This window comes from Actinia tenebrosa, unplaced genomic scaffold (genome assembly GCF_029948245.1).
Source record: "Actinia tenebrosa isolate PJP-AT-01 unplaced genomic scaffold, QUT_ActTen_1.0 PGA_scaffold5__44_contigs__length_20552954, whole genome shotgun sequence".
NCBI classification, from domain to species: domain Eukaryota; kingdom Metazoa; phylum Cnidaria; class Anthozoa; order Actiniaria; family Actiniidae; genus Actinia; species Actinia tenebrosa.
This window is the reverse complement of record NW_028292582.1, coordinates 20,166,331-20,187,223: the sequence shown is the minus strand read 5'-3', so window position 1 is coordinate 20,187,223 and position 20,893 is coordinate 20,166,331. Positions and strand designations below refer to the sequence as shown.

Sequence of the window (20,893 nt, the reverse complement as noted above, 5' to 3'; positions counted from 1 at the left end):
GGTCATTTGAAAAAAGGATAGTCTTAAATATGGTCATTTGAAAAAAGGATAGTCTTAAATATGGTCATTTGAAAAAAGGATAGTCTTAAATATGGTCATTTGAAAAAAGGATAGTCTTAAATATGGTCATTTGAAAAGAGGATACTCCTTAATATGGTCATTTGAAAAAAGGATACTCCTTAATATGGTCATTTGAAAAAAGGATACTCCTTAATATGGTCATTTGAAAAAAGGATAGTCTTAAATATGGTCATTTGAAAAAAGGATAGTCTTAAATATGGTCATTTGAAAAAAGGATACTCCTTAATATGGTCATTTGAAAAAAGGATACTCCTTAATATGGTCATTTGAAAAAAGGATACCCTTGAATATGGTCATTTGAAAAAAGGATACCCTTGAATATGGTCATTTGAAAAAAGGATACCCTTGAATATGGTCATTTGAAAAAAGGATACTCTTAAATATGGTCAAGGATACCCTTAAATACGTTTATTTGAAAAAAGAATACTCCAGGGTTCGTGCTGAGGTAACCACTTAAAATTCAAGGACTATTCAAGGAGTATACAAGGACCCAAAAATGAATTTTCATGGAGTATGTTCAGCTAACTATGCCAAGGTTTTACACAGTGGTTGCACATGGCCGACTTTCAGATTTTCCAATCTTTCCGACTAGATCTATTTCAGAACCATACAAGCAATGATTGAAGCAAAAATTCAAGGAGTTTTCAAGGAGTTTCGCTAAAATCGTAAAATTCAAGAGCTTTTCAAGAGCCCTTGAAAACGTGAATTAAATTCAAGGTGTTTTCAAGGAGTTTAAGGAGTAGCACGAACCCTGATACTCTTAAATATGGTCAAGGATACCCTTAAATACGGTCATTTGACTCTTAAATACTTGCAGAATACCAGTCAGTATTTTAACGCCTATTTCATCTGTTTACGGCATAATTTATTAAACTATGTAGTTCTCAACTCTTTCTTTTACATTACTTGTTTTTCGTTGATCGCGAAGCCTTCACGATCATGTGGCTCTGTTGAATCGTTACATGAACTGTAAAGCTTTCAAATATGACTTAGTGCCTTCTAACGTGTCGCTGAGACCATCTAATCACAGGTTGCTACTGGCATGGAATTGACGGCCATGTTGTAAAGTGACCGACCCTTTACTCGTAAGCGAGTCTGTGTACGACTTTTATCGTAGTTTCAAGGTAACTAAACGTTTTGAAGCAAGATTTGGGCATTTTAGAACTTCAAGATTCAAATGAAAAAATAATAAAAGTTGGGTCGTTACGAGCTGAAATGTGCGAAAATTTGAACTAACATTCGGTGGGTTCCGAGTTTAAGGGAAAAACTGGGTCGAGTTGGCATTAATGCATTGCATTCCAAGATGGCGTCTATCTTAAAACAGTCCCAAAATGCACTGCAATGATAACTCGACCCAGTTTTTTTCTCAACCTCGGAATGGCTAATTCCAATTGAGACAAAATGGCGTATACAATGTCACACACAAAATGGCGGGAGCTGCTCACATAACTGTTAACACGAATGCTAATGATACAGTATTATTCAACTATGTTATACGCTCATGTGAAATTGAAAAAAAAAAAACAAAAGCATTTTAAGACTGTGTTACCACAGGTATCCCAGTAAGACTATGATATCACAGGTATCCCAGTAAGACTGTGATACCACAGGCATCCCAGTAATTATGTGAAATTTTTCGAATGAAACAGGTATTCACGGTTGGAGTCTCACAGATAACCTCGTTTCTCAAAGTAAACATTTGGTGAGTTTTCAACATGGCTGCCAATACCAAGGCGGTTTAAAATAAGCAACAAAACTACAATAATAGGGAAAGAACGGAGCGTGAATGCAAAGTCAGTTCTTCCATTCGAGGGTAAAGGCGCAATAACACGGAGGAATTTTCTCTGCAACTTGTCTCGCAACGGCGTTACCGCACGAGTTTTATGGAGCATTGCAGCGTGTAGCCTACAGCGCAATTTGAAAAATGTTGCGAGACAAGTTGCAGCATTCGTTGCGAAAAGTATAATTCTTTTCTACTTTTGGCAACAATTGGGTCTTCGTTTAACCCGTGTTGCGACGCGAGTGGCAGAGAAAATCGGGCCAAAAGGTCCAGAAGATAATGGAAGATTATGTCCAATACGACAAAAAGAGGTGAGAGGTAACGCTATAAAGATATTACAACGCGACGAGGAAGTGGTTGAAGACTGAGATGGATAAAAATGCTACAGGAATCAGTAGGGTAATGAACGGAGATGCGTGAAATATGCTTCCGAAGGAAATTTTGAAGTAATCGAATGAATGGTGTACGTTTTTGTGAACTTGCAAGGAAACGGCAAGAATCGTTCGTACATGATTATTTCTATAATCCTTCTTGTAACAAGAAGCAGAGTTGGTCCGGGGAGATGACGTTGCTTATTCCCTTTCTCTCGATTAAAATACGAAATTAAAAACATTTGATTTTTTTTCTCTGAATCTTTTGCGCATGCGTAGTTTAACTACAAATCTAACGAGTGAACGAAGAAAGAAATTATACCGGAAAATAACTAAGACGAAATATATTAACTGGATATCAATGGCAATCCACCGAATATACGACTATCCTAGAAGTCCCAACATGCCCTTCGATGACAGACACACATACAAACATTGACTAGTAAACATTGATAGACCCACCATGTTCTCATCAACCGCGTAAACCTAAAAACCATCATGCAACTCGTTCAACGATGGCACTCGCAAATCATGTTTTCTAACCACCCGCCCTTGCACGAACCTTCATGCCTTTCCACCACGTTACCTCAACAATCCCATCATGCATTACTTTCTTCAACACTAACTGCGCTAACACATCACGTCTCCTGTTAATCATCAGCCGTCGCACGAATATTCATGCCGTTCAACCACGTTACCTCAAACAATCCCATCTGGCATTACTCTCACCTCACCCAAGTAGCCCCAATATTCTTTCCCTTTAAGCGCTTCTCCCTTTTTAACAACACCTAACCTATCTCTCTTTTAAATATGGAATAAGCAGGTCACTAAAACTTAAACAAACGGAGCTACTGGAAATAAATCATAAATTACCAATGAGCAGCCACGATATACAACTACACTGGTCTCAGCAACATTAATAACTTAAATACCATCTACAACAGGCCATTTGCTTTTTTGTTTGGGATATAGCAGGGAGCACTTGGGTCTAGACCACTGCTTAGATCAAGCCCTGCGTGGGTAGTAGTGAAGTGGGGTATGGTTTCTCCATAGGTAGTACCCGGCATTACAGCCATCACCTCAGCTATCTTGGCCTTCAGGTTATCGATATCTCTGTCCTTGCTGGTCACTTGGTTCTGGGCTATCTCCAGCTGGCGGCGAGTTTCACCCAGCGCCGAAAACAAGTCAAGCTTCAGTCTGGTCTCAGAGCTGAGGCTGTTTTCCAAGTGAGTGTTCTTTCCTTGCATGGCGGTCAGAGCGTTCATGAGGATCTCAGTTTCTTTCTTCAGTTGAATACTCTCGAATTCCTTGGTCTTTTGCCTTAGTCTTTCAGTTTCTTTTTCCATGCGTCTATATTCTTCTTCTTTGTCAGACAAGAGCATGCGCAGCTGACGTGTTTCTTCTTCCATTTCTTCGCGCAAGGAGATACAAGCATCATGGCAGTTTGTCGTGTCTTCGCGTTGTTTCTGCGCGGCGCATTCCGCTTTCTGCTTCTTGCGTTCCTCGCGAAGCTGGTTTTCAGCCAACAGACGTGAGTCGCGTTCAGTTTTCAGCTTGCGCTCCAGAGAGGAGATGGTGTTACGATCTTGTTGCCTGATGTTATTTAGCGACTGGATCCTGTAATGTACCATGATAAAAACAGGAAAATTATTATAAGGTTTGTCAATCGAAGGTGGAGGGAGTGCATAAGCTTTCCCCCTAATGGGGCCTCAATTCGCTTGGAAGATTACGAAACAATGGTTTGAAGTCAGCACTAAGCTTGATTCTTTTATTTATCAGTCTCGACTTGAAATCATTGTTTCATGGTCATCCAAGCGAATATTCGGAGAAGTTTCAATTCATGCATCATATGAGAGTAAAGTTTGTTGGGACTTTCCCTTGATTCAAGGGTTTGTTTTGTTCTCATTGGTTTCTTTTGTCTTATTCTATCATATAAGCACCCCTTTCTACCACCTCTTTCTCTTTTACTGCAACGAAGGACTAGCGTCCGAAACGTAAGTAGGTTTTTCATCTTTTCACTGTGTAAAATTTACCCTTTTATCATTACTGTTTCATTAGAAACACCGACGCGGCTCACACTAGTTTTTAGCTAATTATCTCTTCTTAAAACCTAACACGCTTTAATTCCAATTCGATCTGTAAGCAGCATATTACGTACTTCTGTTGTAGAGTGTCGTTCTCAGACTTTAGCTGTTGCAGTTCTATCTTAGCAGACCTCTCGTTGGCCATCAGACTGTGCATGTTAGATCGCAATTCATGTTCACACTGACGACTAGTCTGAAGTTCAACTTTAACTCTCCTGATGTCATTCTCAAGTAGAACCACCATGCTCTCAGACTTGCGCCTATAAACGAAAACCAAATTAAAAAAAAAAAACAGTTTAGAAAAATTAGCAAAAGAGTGAGAGCATTCAGAGGAGTCCTTCCCACTTTTCTTGTGTTCTCTAATTTTTAAAAATTATTATTATTATTATTGGTTGTTGTTGTGTGTTTTTTGTCTATAGCGTGTGAGCCGAGAGTTCTGCGTACATAATGTTGAATGAACATCGTTGTCGTCGTCGTTGTCGGAGTAGTAGTACTAGTGGTGTGGTGGTGGAGATATTGGTAGCAATACTATTGGGGTAGTGATAGTAGTAGTGGGGTAGTGGATTAGTGGCAATGGGGTAGTGGTAGTGGCAGTGGTAGTGGTAGTATGAGTCTGTGAGTTAAGAGTTTCTTCACACCCAAAGGAGATTGATACTAATTTCAAAACAACATCTGGTGTAAATTCCTTAATCAAAAGTAACAGCCTGTAATGGGAAGAAGGGAACAGAAAAGTATATACGTCAACGAGTCAAACAGTTACCTTGAAGTTTTTTCGTCTTTTAGCTGCGCCAACAGACTGATAACAGTATCTTGACTCTTCGCATCATGACCCTACAAATAATAAAACGGCTCGTAATTATTTTATATTACTATCAATATACGAGCTATGATATATCATCTCTTTTTATTCATCACTATAATATTAACACTACGCGTCATGTTTCTCCTAAGACCCCCCCCGTGTGTTGCCAATCCATGCGTGCGCGTTTTCTATTTCCTAGAACCCATCCTCACGTATACGGATATTTTTGAAAGGGATTTTTTTCTTTTCGGATTCGTCTTCCGTCCACACGTTTCCTGTTAACACGCCCCTTGAAAACGTAACTTTTTGAAAACGGATACGTATGGACGGGCAGAAACGGTTCAAAAACGCTACGTGTGGACGAGATTAATTTTGAAAAAGGAAGAAAAAGATTCCGTTTTCAAAAATATCCGGATACGTGGACGACGCCTTAATGAATGAATACTGGTGATTCTATAGGCAATTTACAGTGCGACTAAACCAACCAAGGCCACTTAGACAAATTTTCGTTCAAATTAGCCAATCACGATTGAGTAATTAAACAATAGAATATGCGCATTTTTTTTACATTTTCCCCTTTAAGATCATATACTTTACTTTACACGAGTCAGAGTGTGTGTATGATTAGGAGAGAACAAAAAACATAACATTATTTCAACAGTTATTCAAAAAAAAAACTTTAATGCCTATCACTATTTTATACCTTTTTTTCACTAACCTTCGGAGAATTGCTTCTACTGCTCTTCCTGCTATTTCCAACAGAATTACTCGAATTACTCAGCGAATCACTATCAGTATCCTCATCCTCCACATCCTCGCACTCCTTCGAATGCCCTCCACCCGCCCGTCCATTGGACATCTTGGACACCGCAGAGCCTTTACCAAATGCCCCGAAACTTGCTGATCGACCGTGACTTCCTTTAGAAGTCTTAGTATGCCCTTCTGAAGGGGATTTATCAAGTTCGTTTAAGTTATGGTCCTCATGTAGTTTCTTGGACCTCAGGTGCGTCAAGGAATCTAGATCTTTGAGAACTGAATTGGTCCCTCTTGCACCTGTGCTGGCTTCCATATCACTTAATCTTAGCCCTCGTATCTTGTTTTCCTTTTCTATCAAGAGTTCAACGTCTGTTTTAGTGTTTATGCCATTTGTCATGATAGGTAAGGATCTGGCTTTTGATGGTGATGAGTCGCCACTGTGTACGCTAGGTTTACCATTACATATTGCTGGGGAAAGAAGAGAAGTGGATTGAACTCAATGCAAGTGAAGGACTGAACAAGGGAATTGGGTGGCTGACTTCTGTTTTTTTTTCTGACTTCTGGGTTTTTTTAGCTTGTAATTGCCAGAAGTCAGTGCAGTGTCATTATTTCTCTATTCGAATATATGTATATTTATTTTATTATCATTGTCTGTAAATATTGTGTACATTAAAAATTAAACCATAGCCAACCCTCTTTAGAATATCAAAAATAAGAATAAAGAGTAATATAAAATTTAAAGTGGAAGTAGACTGGCAGGGGGGGAACTTGGTTGAGTTGACATTGTTTTGTGGAAATAAAAACTGTTGTTGTTGCAGTGCATCAAGGGGGTGTTTGGTGAACAAAATAGACGCTCTCTGGGAAATATATCCCTTAACAGTCCCACAATGCACTGCAATGCCAACTTAACTCAGCTTTAAAATGTAAGTATATATACATATATATGATGGATGGTGGATACTAATATATATTTTGTCATGCCTCATTACCTTAAGTATTATGTTTTTCTTTAGACATTATGCTCAAGATACACCGGCAGATACACTAATATGGGGTGGAACTCAAAAAACTCAGTCTTAACCAAAACACTTAGTTAACTTGATAAGGGCTCAATTAGTCCTGTTGCCAAGACTACTAGTTGCCTAGCAACTCGACTGTCAGTTACAGTACTAACCTCTAGAAGTCTTTTCTGTATTGGTTTCTGTACAGTTTGTACTTTCTGTAGGCAGCGCTAGATTTATTAGCTGCATGTAAAACTCATTTTCTTTTGAGACTTGCGTCATTTTCCGCTGCGAAAAATATAAAAAAAAACAACTCCATACTGTTAAAAAATATAATTCCACAAGCTTGGTGGCTTGCCAACCACTAAATTTGAACCATGTATACATACCTGTTTCATCTTATATCCTAAATAGCTTTTGACCCCATAACCAAGCGTCACCACAGGATACCCAATACTAAAAACAAAAAAGCAGCTTAGAATAACATGGATTTATTTTAGGTAGATTACAAGAAGCCAAGACTGAAAGGTATCTGGGAAACGACATAAATTATCCTCAGATATATTTATTTGAAATACAAAGTCAAAATGAAACTTGTTGGAAGTATCATTGCTTTCTGTCAGTGCAACAATTTATGAACATTCTACAAGTTGTCCACCGAAAAAGGACATTTAGACATTTAGACATTTAGACTAAAAGAAATATCACATTTCCTTGAACGTTCTGGCACAAAACACTCTGAAATACCATTCTCCATCTTAAATCCTCACTAAATGGTCAGGGCATTATGGATTTTTGATTCACGAGTTGAATTTTATATTTAAAGTTCAGGCTGACGCACATGAAGCAAAGAATACATGATGAAACACGTGATATATCTTTATAGTCTAAATGTGTAAATATGTAAATTTCAATTTCAGTTTATTTACAGTTTTTTTTCCAATTTTACATAATAGAATTATAAGAATATATATAGTTGAATAGTATTTAGAATTTTTAATACAATTAACAATATAATAGGTGTAAGTGTACAACAGCCAAAGGAGCTAAAGCTTTCTAGTTGGCTGTTGTAATTTTCATTTTGGGTCAAAAAAAAAAAAGAAAAAGAAAAGGAAGAAAAAGAAGAAGAAGAAGAAAAAAAAAAAAAAAAAAACAAGGCTATAATATTATGATAATACTATAATATTAAATTCAACAGTATAAATTTCCACTATAGCAAAAAAGGAGATAAATCAAATAATTATATATAAATATATATGTATAATGATATAATTGTTATTGATTATTGAGTAAGAATTCCTTATATGTCTGTTTGAAGGATGAATAAGGAAGACTTTTAATTGATTTGGGTATTGTTTCCCAGATTGTAGAAATACTAAAATTAAATGTAAATTTACCATAATTTGTTCTTACTCGTTTTTTTTATAGAAATTATTATTAGATGAAAATCTCGTATTGGTAAAGGTGTAAATGTCTTAATGTCTTTTTTCAGTGGACAACGTTAATGACATTGAGTGTATCGCATTAACGTATTTCCCATTTATCATTTTGTCTCAGCTTCTATGTTATATGTTTTGAAGATTATGATTTTGCAATTGAGTATACATGATAAAATACAACGGCAATTTTTATTGCGTTTTTACATCTCTTGGAAATAGATGTCCAGGTGATCTCGCGCATACACTTCCAGTTACTATTAACCAATTTTGCTGATTTAATAGTCATATTGACTACCAAAAATTTTGGTAGTAACTCTTTTTGTAACAATATATATTTGCCCTTTTCTGTAAAACAATATCTGCAATATTGTATGGTAGTGAAAAATATCATTTGCTAGCCATAAGTCTATGAAGGAAAAAGATTCGAGTGCCCATACTACAGATTTTTTTTCTGCATGAAAAAGTGACAATAACCCTATGGTTAGTGGTCACTAGTCAGCAAGTGTCCTTGTTACAGATAATAGCATATTTACATTTACTTATCTTAATTTATTTTACCTAATGTGCGTCCTCAAGGGAACTGCCTAGCATGGGACTTAGAGTTCCATTTGCACTGTCCCTATTGAGTAGTCTTTCACATTTATTTTTCTAATTATGTATACACGTACCTTAGTTATAGCTTATAGTTTATTACCCAATAAAGCTGTAAAAAAAATACTATCATTTCCTAGCCTTTATTCTTTAAAGGAAAAAAGTTAAATATTAGTCCCAATACTATTGGTTTCTTTTTTCTGTAATGAAAATATCTAAAAATTGCTATAACTATATGTAATTTCGCTCAAATTAATAAACATTATGTGTTTTTGGTGAAACAAAATGCACAAGTGTATGAACGTGTGACAATACTGTCAATAATCAATCAGCCATAAAATATTAAGCACTGATATAAATCAAAAGTGTGAAAGCTGACAAAATCCTTAGGAAATCATAGGCTGGATGGATCATTTTTGACATTATAGGCTTTGGGTATTCTAAGTGTCTTAAAACTGTGAATAAGTAGTATTAATATCGATCATCTTTTAGTGTTCACAATTGAATTTTATAGATTCATTAGTCTGTATTTTCTTTTAAATCTCCTAGTGACTACAGACATATTTACAGTATAGAATTAGTTTCCAGCAATTCCACTGCTCTATATACTGAGCAACGCCATTATACCCATGCAACAAAACCAGAAAAGTATCATTGATTGTTTTTTTATATTGACAAAAAGTAAATATCACTCAACTAGAACTTATCAATTTCATTGGATGCATGGAGGTATTAAATCAGCACCTGATACTTTCATCTCTTGGCCTTTCTTACTTGTATTATTCATATTATTTTTCTAACTTGTATTATTTATATATATATATATTTTTTTTGTTTTTTTTTTTTGTGTTTTTGTTTTGCTTTTTCCTTTTTTTTCTTTAGTTTGTTTGCTATTGTTGAAAAATTCTGAAGGCCAATAAGGTTGTTTAAAATATATATACACATATCACTTGGTCCGCAGGAGTCTCTTATGCTCCATGATCTTATTTTTTTATTTTAAGACTTAATGAAAACCCTGAGTTCTAGCTGACTGTTATTAAATTCCGAGAGGAAATGAACAAATTATTTACATTTCAGACAGTAATGATTTTTGGAGAATATAATGAATGTCAGAACGCTTGTGGATTTAATACCAGTATCAAAGAGGTAAATAACAATGTGTTTTAATGATATAATTGTTAATATTGATGTAAAATCATCTATAAAAATCAAAAATATTCAGATATACTGCCAGGCTTTCCTGACAGGTGCAAATGCAAGTAGTTTAAATTTGGTTCAGATAAGGCAAAAGTTCTTTGAAGCACAATTATTTGTTTTTGTTTTGGTGACCTTCTGGGACAATAGCCCACTTCTGAAATATGATTCACTTGTCATTAGCTAAGGTTCTAGTATGAGGCTACATGTTAAATTACATTTATACTTTTCTCCAAAACTCATTGAGCATTATGCAAATTGAAACATTGAACCTCTGTGACAAGCAAAGCATGCCTCTGACGTGGGATATTTGAAGTACGCTAAGCATTTCTTAAATTATTAAATAATATAAATTTTATAGATAGATGATTTTATTGTCCAAGCTTTTGTAGCAAAGCGACCATCTTCAAGGAATGTTTATGAATCGCAAAAAATGGTTATGAATCGCACAAAATTATAGCAAATAGCGCAGCGCACTGATTCTAAAAACAGCTTATAGATTCAGACAAATATTGCATTCTGTTTAACCGCTACAAGGATTATACGAACCGATTTTATTATTTTTACTTAAAGTTACAATAATAACCCATGTAAACTAAGATCAACTGCGATCACCTGTGAAAATTATCTGCTGAAAGTAAACTTGTAAGTTTGTTTGTCCAAATTTCGCCCTTGTCTTTGTTTTTATGACGTCACGGTTGCCCTGCACTATTAAAAATTGTCTTAGCTTAAGCTTTATATGTTAATGGTAGGTTATGACAAGATTGGTTTTGAATTTATATACAAGTACCGGTAATAAAATAAAATAAAGAAATCACTTTTATTTAAGTGTCTATTCGTTCTAGCGCTTTCTCACTAATTGGGGACACTTTTCACTCACACGCACTACCACTACATTTAATGTTCTATGCACACAACGCTCAACTTACATGTTGATTTTTACGGAGGGAGGAAACCGGAGAACCCGAAGAAAACCCTTGAAGCATAGGAGAGAACAACATATCAAACAAACTCAATTCACATGTGGCGACCGCAGAGCTCGAACCAGCGACCCGACCCGTTGAACTCACAGCAGTGAAAGACGATGCGTTAACCGTGAACACCACCCATGCTACCCCAATCTTCATAGTTTGAAAGATATACAGCTATTTCTATAAAGGTTGGAAAAGGTTTTGCTGCATGTTGCATGCTGCGGCTTACTAAGCTTGAAATGTATCATATTCATATGTAAATTATGTCAGCAAAAAAGTAAATATACCGTAAAAATGTGCACAAAATTTATATCACTGAGACTTTTCACTGATGGTATTCACATAACCCATGGTGCAATTCAGGGTTGATATGCAACATGCTGCATGCAACGAAGACCAACTTTTTTTAAAATAGCTGTGTTCTAACAACAGATACAATAAGAGATCATTAAGAATTAAGAAATGTCTTCAATACTTAAAGAAAAAATCAAATTTAGATTTATCAGTTAGCATTCCCAAATAGTGGCTCTAGCTTACATGAATCTAATTGGCATTGGAAATTTAACTGCCGATATTTTGTGAGAGTAGGGAAGTCCTAAAAGTACAGGAGAGATGCAACAAACAAATATGCATATACTAGACACTAATTATGGGAATCAAACCTAAGTAGCGCTACCATACAAATGCTTCCTAGAAAAACTACCACAATTCCAATTATCGACAAAGGAAATAAAACTTTTGATATTGAAATTCTAGGATATTGCAGGAAATTTTGGGGTATTATTTAAGAGAGTTTTTAAATCAAACTGTATCAAAAGCATTATTTATGTATATATTATACTTCCATCAACTTCTGTTTTGTAAAGAAAAAAAAAGTATTTTGAAATTCGAAGTTTTCAAGAGGTACAGGAAAATTCAAGTTTCAGTGACGAACAAAATCAGACCACTTGCATTTTCCAATATCCATCCATTTCTCCCTGAACGATAAAATCCACTTTAGAATAATACGTAATCAACTGTTTTCCCATTTCAGACCACATGTCATTCCCCTGAGTATTACGTCTTTGTTTAATGGCTGCACATGAGAAGACACATAAATATGGATACAACTCAAAAAACAAATCTTATTCTTAAGAGAGTGACATGTGGTCTGAAATGGGCAAAACATTATGCAAAATTGGATTTGGTCATTTGAGTGATTAGAAAAAAAAGATAATATGGCTTACTAGTTTTTCGATAATAATAATAATTTTGATGGGATTTCAGTTAAAATCAAAACCTATTAATCCGGATAATATACGTAGAACTTGAATACAGTTTAAATTTCGCCAGCTGTCGATAGTAGCCAAACAATAATCAAGATATCTACACACCTTTTTATGTTCATATTGCATAAACGTTATAGAATCGACCAGGTAATCGCTTCTATCACAACACATGAACTCTTAAAACTAAAATAATCGAATGTGAATATTGTAGTCATTATTTTTGTCCTCATCATCATGAAGTATGGCATTATTTACTCAGGGTTCAACACAGGTGCAATACTTCATCATGAAGCAACAGACTGAACCAACAATAAAATAAAAGCTTATATTCATATATTATTGTAGTAAATGTGATTGAAGATCCCAGACATGGAGAAAAATAGAAAAAGATCTTCATAATAGGTTTTTTTAATATGCAAATTTTTTGAAAGCATTTATCATAAGAATAATGTGTGCATATTCAATTTTGTTTGACATAAGAAATTGTTAGATTTTCACTGAAATTTTTCTAAAAAATTAGTATGATTTAAATTATAAAGTTAAATGACCATTTGGTTATTAATTGTTGAGGTTAACTGAATAGTAAAATGGAAAACATATGGTTAAAAGAAAAAAGAGTAGTTCGTTTTTCATTCACAGTGAGTACGGAAGCATAACAAGAGGAAGGAAAAAAACCCATTGTTCAAAAAAATGGAGATTTTCCAAAACATCAACCCATAAAATCTTCCAAAAATCTCAAAGATATTTTTAACTCTTGTAATATATGATGGAAACTCCATTTTAAAAAGTAATTCTAATTTTAAAAATTTAAAATTGCTATCCGGTTAAGAGGAGGACTGATTGATTGGGAAAAACATAGTGATCAATATAATAATCGAGATGGAATCGAATTTATGCAAATTCGAATCATAGATTGTACATTTTCCAGTTAAAAAAAAAACCACGAGATTGGTGGAAACCAAAACACTCCAAACCTCGTTAGCAATAATCTAAAACGATATAAAGAATTATTACTTAGTATTTTATTTTTAATGGATGTTTATTGAACTTACCAGTGAGCTGCAAAAGGCCGACAAAGATCTAAATGAAACGGCAGACTTTTCAGTTCTCGAAGTCTGACTGAAGCTTCCACATAAACGAAAATTAGCCATAAACTGACTGTTGGAAGACAAAGCCCTCGATCTGCCCAATAAAAAAAGAAGATACTAAGTTTAGAAGGGGGACTAGCAGCGGGAACTGGTGGGATGATTAAAGTAAAAGGTCATATAGAGGTTGAGCAGTTGTCTAAATGGTCAGCCATGTTTGTAGAAGGAAGCGTAAACAGACTCTGTAAATGGAAATAATTGAGCCTATGCTTGGGGGAAGTAAAAGTTTTTCTTTGCAATTTTATAAACATCTAGGTGCCTTTTACCTGTATGCCATACAAACTGGACCCAGACATAAGTACTAGCGGCAAAAAATAGCCAGTGAACGGGTAGAAGTACTAAACAAATCATATCAGAACAGAACGCTAGTGTAAGGAAGAGTAAGGAAAAAGCCTGTCGAAAAAAATCGTGAAAGAACATGGTTAGCTTGGCAAGGCAGTCGCTTAAAACCACAAATATAGGATACCGTATTAAACTATCAAATGAGTGGAATGGCGTAGTGTTTTTGGCTAGACAGGGAAGTATTATCGAGGTCTACTTACTAGGCCTTGATATTTGAATGAATCATAAGCACTTCGCAAAAGCAACCAGAATGGCCACAAATATTCGAACCGAAACTCCAGAAGAAAGTCCGCAGTCAGCACCAGAATCCAAACCAGGAAGAACCTTATATATAAAAATACACTGCAAAACACAGAACATCAATTATTACTTTACATGGTGGGATATAAAAGCACAACGTCGTTGATAATAATTCTTATAAATCAACACTGCCAGCCAGACAAACGAGATCGAAAACACAGTACTCTTGTCTGACCTTCCATAGATAGATTCAGTTATCCGAGAACGCTTAAGCGGTGGTCTCCTAAGCTTCGAAGGATCAATAGTTCTCCTCTTCATTGTGTTTTTGGAGTCATAGAGTGAATATATGAGAGAAAATGGCGAGAAAAGTAAGGTATATAAGCACGATTCAGTGATGTGAAGAGAGTCACCACCAATTTTCCATCGGGAACGACGAGCGCGCTTACCGCGCATGACCAAATTGGCGGCCTTGACGTCACAAGATGGCGGGCGCGAAGTTCATTTCCAGTTCTGTCACCTGCGAAGAAAAAAAATCTCATCTCATTTACATCTTAAAATACTTCATACATTATATCTTTTATGTATGAAATATGTTTAATCTTTAGTAAAAATCTTAAAGAATAAATATAAATTAATTTTCAAAGCAAATCATCAGTATCTTTATATTTTTTCCGCATTTTTTTCTTTACTTCCATGATCGGATATTTTAGTGTTTGCCCATATTCCTGTTGAAGAAGCAATACTATTGCTATTAGCAGGATTCTTCTCTTTTCGTTAGTTAAAAAGCCGGTCAAGGCGTCTCAACGAAACAGAACTACTCGAGTATTTGGCTTCGGATTAGGAATGCGGTTTTTATGTGCGTCCCGTAATCATGCTGAAAAAGCTTGCACCTTTTTAGTCTATTTTTAGACTAACTTTCTTGAATTTTATCAGTTTCAAAGTTCATTCCCATTTTGTTTGCAATATAAAAAGACTGAGTTATAAGATTATATATATTTTTTAGTCTCATCCTTCCTTCAGAAAGCTCTAGTCTTCTCCTTTTTTTAACTGACATTTTTCGTCATTTGGTCATTTGTCTCCGTGGACTTGTTTGCTTTTATTGGGGCATTTCATTATATTTTCCCTCTTTTCTCTCTATGAACTTTTCGAACCGTATGGGCTCGGAAAAAATCATTACTAACTGATATGCTGAACTTCAACTTCAGCAGAGGGGCTACTAGTTCAAACAAAATTAATACGGGATTCTCCTGATTATTCAAAAGATCAGTAATAAATTTATTGGGTTTTAATTGATGTTCTGTGTTTTGCAGTATCATTCGGGTTGAAACCCATAAGGCATATACCTAGAGAGGAAAATTTCGACCACGTGGACACTATACATTTTTACACTTCAATGGATTCTATGCAGAAGAGACCAGAATAAATAAATGATAGGAATAAATTAAAGTTTATAATTTTATCGTTAATTTGTCCTTTAAGCCTCTGTAATGACTACATTGAGGTTTCATAGGAATCTATTGATTTTTTTTTTATCCCTTCTGGCTCTTGCGGCATATGGTGGATGGTTCTCTTGCTTCAATTTTAGGGTCTGAATATTAATCCTCACTATTAAAAAAACACTTTCAATTAGTTTCTCTTCAAAGATATATCAAGGACAAATTTCAAGCTTTTTCATAGTTTTAAAGCGTCATTTTCGACGTCGTTGAATTGACGTTGAAAACTCGATCACATTGAATACCTTGAACTGACATGGTTTGGTTTTCAGTAGATCCAGCAGTGCCACCTGCTCTAGCTGTCACTTCCAATTAGAATTAAATTTTCACAGGAAATCATCAAAAATACCAAACGTCTTTAAAGGTTTTCAACACGATGATAGTCACTTTGTTGTTTTGATAGATGTGCCATTTGTACGGACAGACCATGCTAGGACAAGTGTCCTGTCAAGATAGAGAAACTGGTTCTGACAACTCACAAAAATAACAGAAGTCATATGAAGGAAAACGTAGTTCATTAAAATGATTGTGCTAATGTTGTTTATCTTCTCCTTGGCGACTGCTTTACCAAAAGGTAAATTTTACTGTTTAATTTTGCTAAAATTTTTTTTTTTTTGGCTAAAATGACTTTTGTCACTGGAAACCAGTCTTCGGTAAGACGGGTGGTACGTTATCAGGCTGTCCAGTAAAAATTCTTATGAAAATTTAGTTCATTTTTGCCACAGTACTCAGTCAAAATGACTTCAGATTTAGAAATTTAACATATCAAAAAAAATTACATTTATTGCTAAATTATATCGATAAACTCCTCATTTTGTAGTTCGTAGTTCTAGTTCGAGTTGGGATCATGGATGGCGAATAAATTATCGTTTGTCTTTAAAACGTCTTTTTGTCAAAACATGGAATGAAATTACATAATGGATGATCTAATTAAGTAAAAGACAATTGAGAAATAGATTGGAATTGATTTTAACGCATTTAAAAAAAAATCTTTTGGAAGTGGTGACCTCCGGTATGTGACGAACCATGTGAGCCCGCGTGAGCGGTGACCCAGACAGCGGTCACATGGGTTTCAAAAAACTGCACTTAGTTTATGTGTTTTCGATGTTTCTGCGCGCTCCAACTTCGTTCCCAGAGTTCTTAGTTTTTAATTTCACGGCTTTGGGAAAGAGATTGTGTGCGCTCCACAAGCTTTAAACGTTTCCATCAATCACAAACCTGCTGACTCAGACTACTGTAAGATGCATCCGTAGAGTGTCACGTCACTACACTAAGACCAGATGCAAAGGAGACTAAGATCTGCCTATCTGGGCGGGTCTTAAAATCAAAGCCCTGCTTTGGGGGTACATGTAACGTCATGGTTTACATCTTACGTCATAGTCGCCATGTTGGTTGACGATAACAAAGCCTCATAGATCAACCAACATGGCGGCTGTTTCCTCATTATTTATATCTCGAGGGATTTTGAGTCATGTGGTTGCACCCCAAGAATATAACTTCTTATGTTTTTAATAGGTAGCAAAACCGAGCAAAATTTAAAAAGCTTACTTCAAACTGTGCATAACCTTGATGAAGAGAAGCCAGAGACCAAAGTGCAACCGGAAGCTACAGGTCCGAACAAAAGTGAGCCCAAATTCTCGTCGCCCGCTGAAAAACTGAAATGGAGGCTGAATAATGCTAGAAAGAAACTGAGCCTCGCTAAGGAGTACCTGAAACTAGCAGAGAAATTCTCTAAGAAGGAGAAAGACACGCAGAGTTCAGCCCAACAGGAGTCTGTGAGAAGTATCATTAGCAGAGCAGAGAAACAAGTGCTGCACTCAGGAGAGAAGATGGGACTATCCTACATACACTATAAAAGAAGCACACACCCAATATAGTAAAGAAAAGTATATTGATTATATGTATGTCTGTCTGTTTATCAGCCTGCCTCACTCTTGCCTTTCTCTCCCCGCCTGCCGTCCTGCTTGCCCAACGCCTGCGTGCCTCTGGCTGTTATAGTCTGTCTGTCTAAATAACTGTCTGTCTGTCTAATTTGTTACGGTATTTTATAGAGGTAATAAAAATCCAAGTTTTCATGGTCGTAGTTTGATGTAAATATACTGATAGCTATTAATTCAGTGAGCTACGGAATCTTAGTAACGCACTTAAACTATTTTTCTTAATCACCTTGTTTAACGCGTTGGAGCTAACGGCTAACGTTACAGAGTTGACGACTATAGTAGAAGACACTACGCGACAGCAAGCAATGTATTTCATAATAAGCAAGGCTTCTTTCATCCATGTTTTTCAAAGATGAATGTGCTTAGAACAGTAACGAGATCACGAAAAAGATATTTTTAGATGGAAGTATTGGAATAAAGGAAATACAGTAAAAATTTAGATACAGCAACTGGAATTGATGGATGACTGTTAGTGAAATTGGTGTATATGGTAATTGCGACACACAGCTTATAACACAACCCATGACGTACTTTCCCCTCAGTTGGCCCTTGGAGTTTCAAACTTGCTTTCAGTGCAGTGATCTAGAATATTACCTTCCAGACATTTTTGCTGAAAATGGTTGTCAAAGCCGTATGCTGCTTGATAGGAGAGGTTAAAGGAACCATCCACTTCACTCAGGAGGTAAAATCTGCTTGAAAAAATGACGAAAATTAGCAAATTTATGTAAGAGAATTTGGCAAAACAAAAGGCGTTCCAACGTGACGTTTAGACTTAATTCAGAGACATTTTATACTGGATTTATCGTGTTCTTTCGTTCTAAAGTTGGTTTATACTTCAATCAAACTTCAAAATTATTAAACTGAGCATATCGTTGCTGAGATTTCGTAGATGAAGACTGAATATTAAAATAGAACGTTTGCACATGTTCGACGTCGCGTGATAATTAAGCTCAATACGTACTCAATATTGTACATTTTTATAATTGTCGGTAGGTGTGAGTTGTTGAAAGATTTTTGTTCTATCGACGGAGAAGTTTCTAAATGATGGAAAGAGGATAATTTGAAGTGCAAATAGGCCAAAGAATTACGTAATCGTCGATACCATTCAATTTCTACTGATATTATTTATAAGTGTCGAAGTACATACTCACCTGTATCACACACCTAGAAGATTGGTATAAAAACTTAACCCTCTCCCCCCAGGTTTTTCTTTGATATTCAATTTCATGTTTTAAAACAGAAGTGATGGTTTGACCTGGTTTTCTCATGTTTAAAAAGTTGACTGTCACGCCCCCTCACACACCTTCCAAACATGATCTATTGTTGTCCAGCTCGGGTATAAACTCCTGAAAGGTTTTGACTGACAGTCACACCTCCATCACACCTTCCAAACATGGTGCATTGTGTTATAGCTTGGATATAAACTTCTGGGAAGTTCTTTTGTCCAATAGTCACTTACCTTCCAAATGTGGTGCATTGTTGTCTAGCTTTGGTACTAACTACTCTTGTGCATGTGTGCCTTATGGTGTATTTTGCACCCAAGCCAAACTAGAATGCAGCAAAGACCAATGGGGACTCTTCCTTGCCAATTCACTTTAGATTTAATACTAAAAACTACATTTTATTAGGGAGATGGCAAACCTTGCCATGTCTCAGGAGAAGTCACAGGTCTCACTGAAGGAAAGCATGGCTTCCATATCCACCAGTATGGAGACAATACCAATGGTAGGTTATTCTTGGTATACACCTATTTCAAAAAGCATCAGTCCGAGATCTGAAATAGGCAATCTGAGACTAAATGAAATATTTGTGCTTTTATGCTTTCTAGCTAAAATAGGAAAAATCACATTTCTAACTCGAGGTTCATGCTTCATATTCCAATCTTATAGGAAACTGTCTTTGTTGGTTGTGAAAATATTACAAATCACAGTCTACCAGCTACTCAGTCTCAGATTTCAGATATCATATCTCTGACCGACAATGTTTTTTAAATAGGCGTATACACCTTAGTCATAAAGTTTGGTTTGATCATACAGCTGGCTGGCTTATGGCAAGGCTTGTCACCAGGGTTCTTGTCAGGGGGGGTTCCTATTTGCCATTTGATGGTTGAAGTACTGTTGAAATTAAAGAGGGAGGGGGGCTGTTCATGCCACCCTGACACCATCCCTGGCGATGTACCTGTGGTTCTTAAGCAATCTCAGATAAGTTCATTAGTTTTTGATAAACCTTCACTGTGTTTTAAACAAAAAGAGAATGGCGTTATTTAAGTGGCGCAAATAAATGGGGTCGAGCTTAATGGAGGAACCTCTTTCAGCTGCTAAACAGTTCATATAACCCTGGAGCATAACTCTTAAGCAGTTTGAATTAGTCAGGGTTGGTTTGAGAGAGGGGAGAAAAACCGGAAAAACCTTCAGAGTAGTCAAAAAAAGAAACAACCAACTCTGAGCTCACATGAGGCAACTGGGAATTGTGCCCGAATTGACTACAGAGTTTGGAGAGGACCATTTTATGCTTTCCTGACTCGCTTACTCCACACTAATTCCCCTCTTGCTTGATTACCTCTATCTAAAGGCTGCACCAGTGCTGGATCTCACTTCAATCCCTTCAACAAGAATCATGGAGGACCTGAGGATGCCGAAAGACATGTTGGTGATCTGGGTAACATAGTTGCTGGAAAAGATGGAGTTGCCAAAGTTGACATGATGGACAAACAAGTCACTCTCCTTGGGGAGCACTCTGTTGTGGGACGATCTGTTGTGGTAAGAGCATGTAATTTTGTTGATGTTTTGTTTCCTACATATAACACTTCAATTATTTCAAGACCCACTTTTTCACAGTCACTAACATTTCAAGGCCTCCCATTTTCTCACTCACCCCTCCCCCTTCCAAGAAATAATGAATGGTCCCTAAAGTATGTTAAAGAATAGATGCACCATTAAAAATCTTTTTCTGTTTGAAGGTACATGTGGGTGAGGATGATCTTGGCAAAGGTGGCCATGATGACAGTCTTACAACAGGCCATGCAGGTGGTCGTCTTGCATGTGGTGTCATCGGCATCTGCCCTGTCTGATTCAGCTACCCGGATCTATTCCCAATAAAATAGTAACAGAAAGTAATCTACATCAGATTTGTAAATTGTGTTATAGTTTAATCTACATGCATTTGAATCTGACAGTGTTCGACATTGTCACCATGGCAGCATGTCTTGTTCAGGTGTACTGGTTTCTGTTTTAAAGTAATAAAAGAAAATCTGAACCATACATGAGTAGTGTGTGTCTTTTATTGTTGAATTTTCCATCCATTTGTCAGTGATTATCTGCGTCTGTCTGTCTGTCTGTCTGTCTTTCTGTCTATCTCCTTTCCGCAAAACTTAGCACTCAAATTTGCGATCTGTA

At 36.1% G+C, this 20,893-nt stretch overlaps 3 protein-coding genes across 3 annotated transcripts; 2 read left to right on the top strand and 1 right to left on the bottom strand.

Moving 5' to 3' along the window:
- Positions 1-924: 924 nt before the first annotated feature.
- Positions 925-14,510, bottom strand: LOC116305308 (macoilin). The gene is made up of 10 exons (XM_031715191.2): positions 14,301-14,510; positions 14,026-14,167; positions 13,750-13,876; positions 13,391-13,520; positions 7,265-7,331; positions 7,049-7,163; positions 5,837-6,342; positions 5,077-5,147; positions 4,391-4,576; positions 925-3,849 (listed from the first exon to the last, which is right to left on the bottom strand). Exons 1-10 carry the CDS (start codon positions 14,381-14,383, stop codon positions 3,168-3,170), a joined length of 2,109 nt encoding a protein of 702 aa, XP_031571051.1. The 5' UTR covers positions 14,384-14,510; the 3' UTR covers positions 925-3,167.
- Positions 14,511-15,947: 1,437 nt separating this feature from the next.
- On the top strand, positions 15,948-17,631 carry LOC116305324 (uncharacterized). The gene is made up of 2 exons (XM_031715211.2): positions 15,948-16,132; positions 17,074-17,631. The coding sequence occupies exons 1-2, from the start codon at positions 16,081-16,083 to the stop codon at positions 17,433-17,435; spliced, it is 414 nt and encodes a 137-aa protein (XP_031571071.1). The 5' UTR covers positions 15,948-16,080; the 3' UTR covers positions 17,436-17,631.
- A 395-nt stretch (positions 17,632-18,026) lies between these two features.
- On the top strand, positions 18,027-20,758 carry LOC116305326 (superoxide dismutase [Cu-Zn]). Its single transcript, XM_031715213.2, has 4 exons — positions 18,027-18,180; positions 19,127-19,223; positions 20,070-20,257; positions 20,458-20,758. Exons 1-4 carry the CDS (start codon positions 18,115-18,117, stop codon positions 20,566-20,568), a joined length of 462 nt encoding a protein of 153 aa, XP_031571073.1. The 5' UTR covers positions 18,027-18,114; the 3' UTR covers positions 20,569-20,758.
- Positions 20,759-20,893: the final 135 nt, after the last annotated feature.

Excerpts from the sequence above, each read along its gene's own strand:
- LOC116305308 (XM_031715191.2), bottom strand. The coding sequence starts at position 14,383 with ATGAAGAGGAGAACTATTGATCCTTCGAAGCTTAGGAGACCACCGCTT. Across the intron at positions 13,877-14,025 it reads CATTCAAATATCAAGGCCTA|GCTTTTTCCTTACTCTTCCT; the intron begins GTAAGTAGACCT and ends TTTTTTCGACAG. Across the intron at positions 3,850-4,390 it reads AACGACACTCTACAACAGAA|GATCCAGTCGCTAAATAACA; the intron begins GTACGTAATATG and ends GGTACATTACAG.
- LOC116305324 (XM_031715211.2), top strand. The coding sequence starts at position 16,081 with ATGATTGTGCTAATGTTGTTTATCTTCTCCTTGGCGACTGCTTTACCA. Across the intron at positions 16,133-17,073 it reads GGCGACTGCTTTACCAAAAG|GTAGCAAAACCGAGCAAAAT; the intron begins GTAAATTTTACT and ends TGTTTTTAATAG.
- LOC116305326 (XM_031715213.2), top strand. The coding sequence starts at position 18,115 with ATGGTTGTCAAAGCCGTATGCTGCTTGATAGGAGAGGTTAAAGGAACC. Across the intron at positions 18,181-19,126 it reads CCATCCACTTCACTCAGGAG|GGAGATGGCAAACCTTGCCA; the intron begins GTAAAATCTGCT and ends ACATTTTATTAG. Across the intron at positions 19,224-20,069 it reads GTATGGAGACAATACCAATG|GCTGCACCAGTGCTGGATCT; the intron begins GTAGGTTATTCT and ends CTCTATCTAAAG.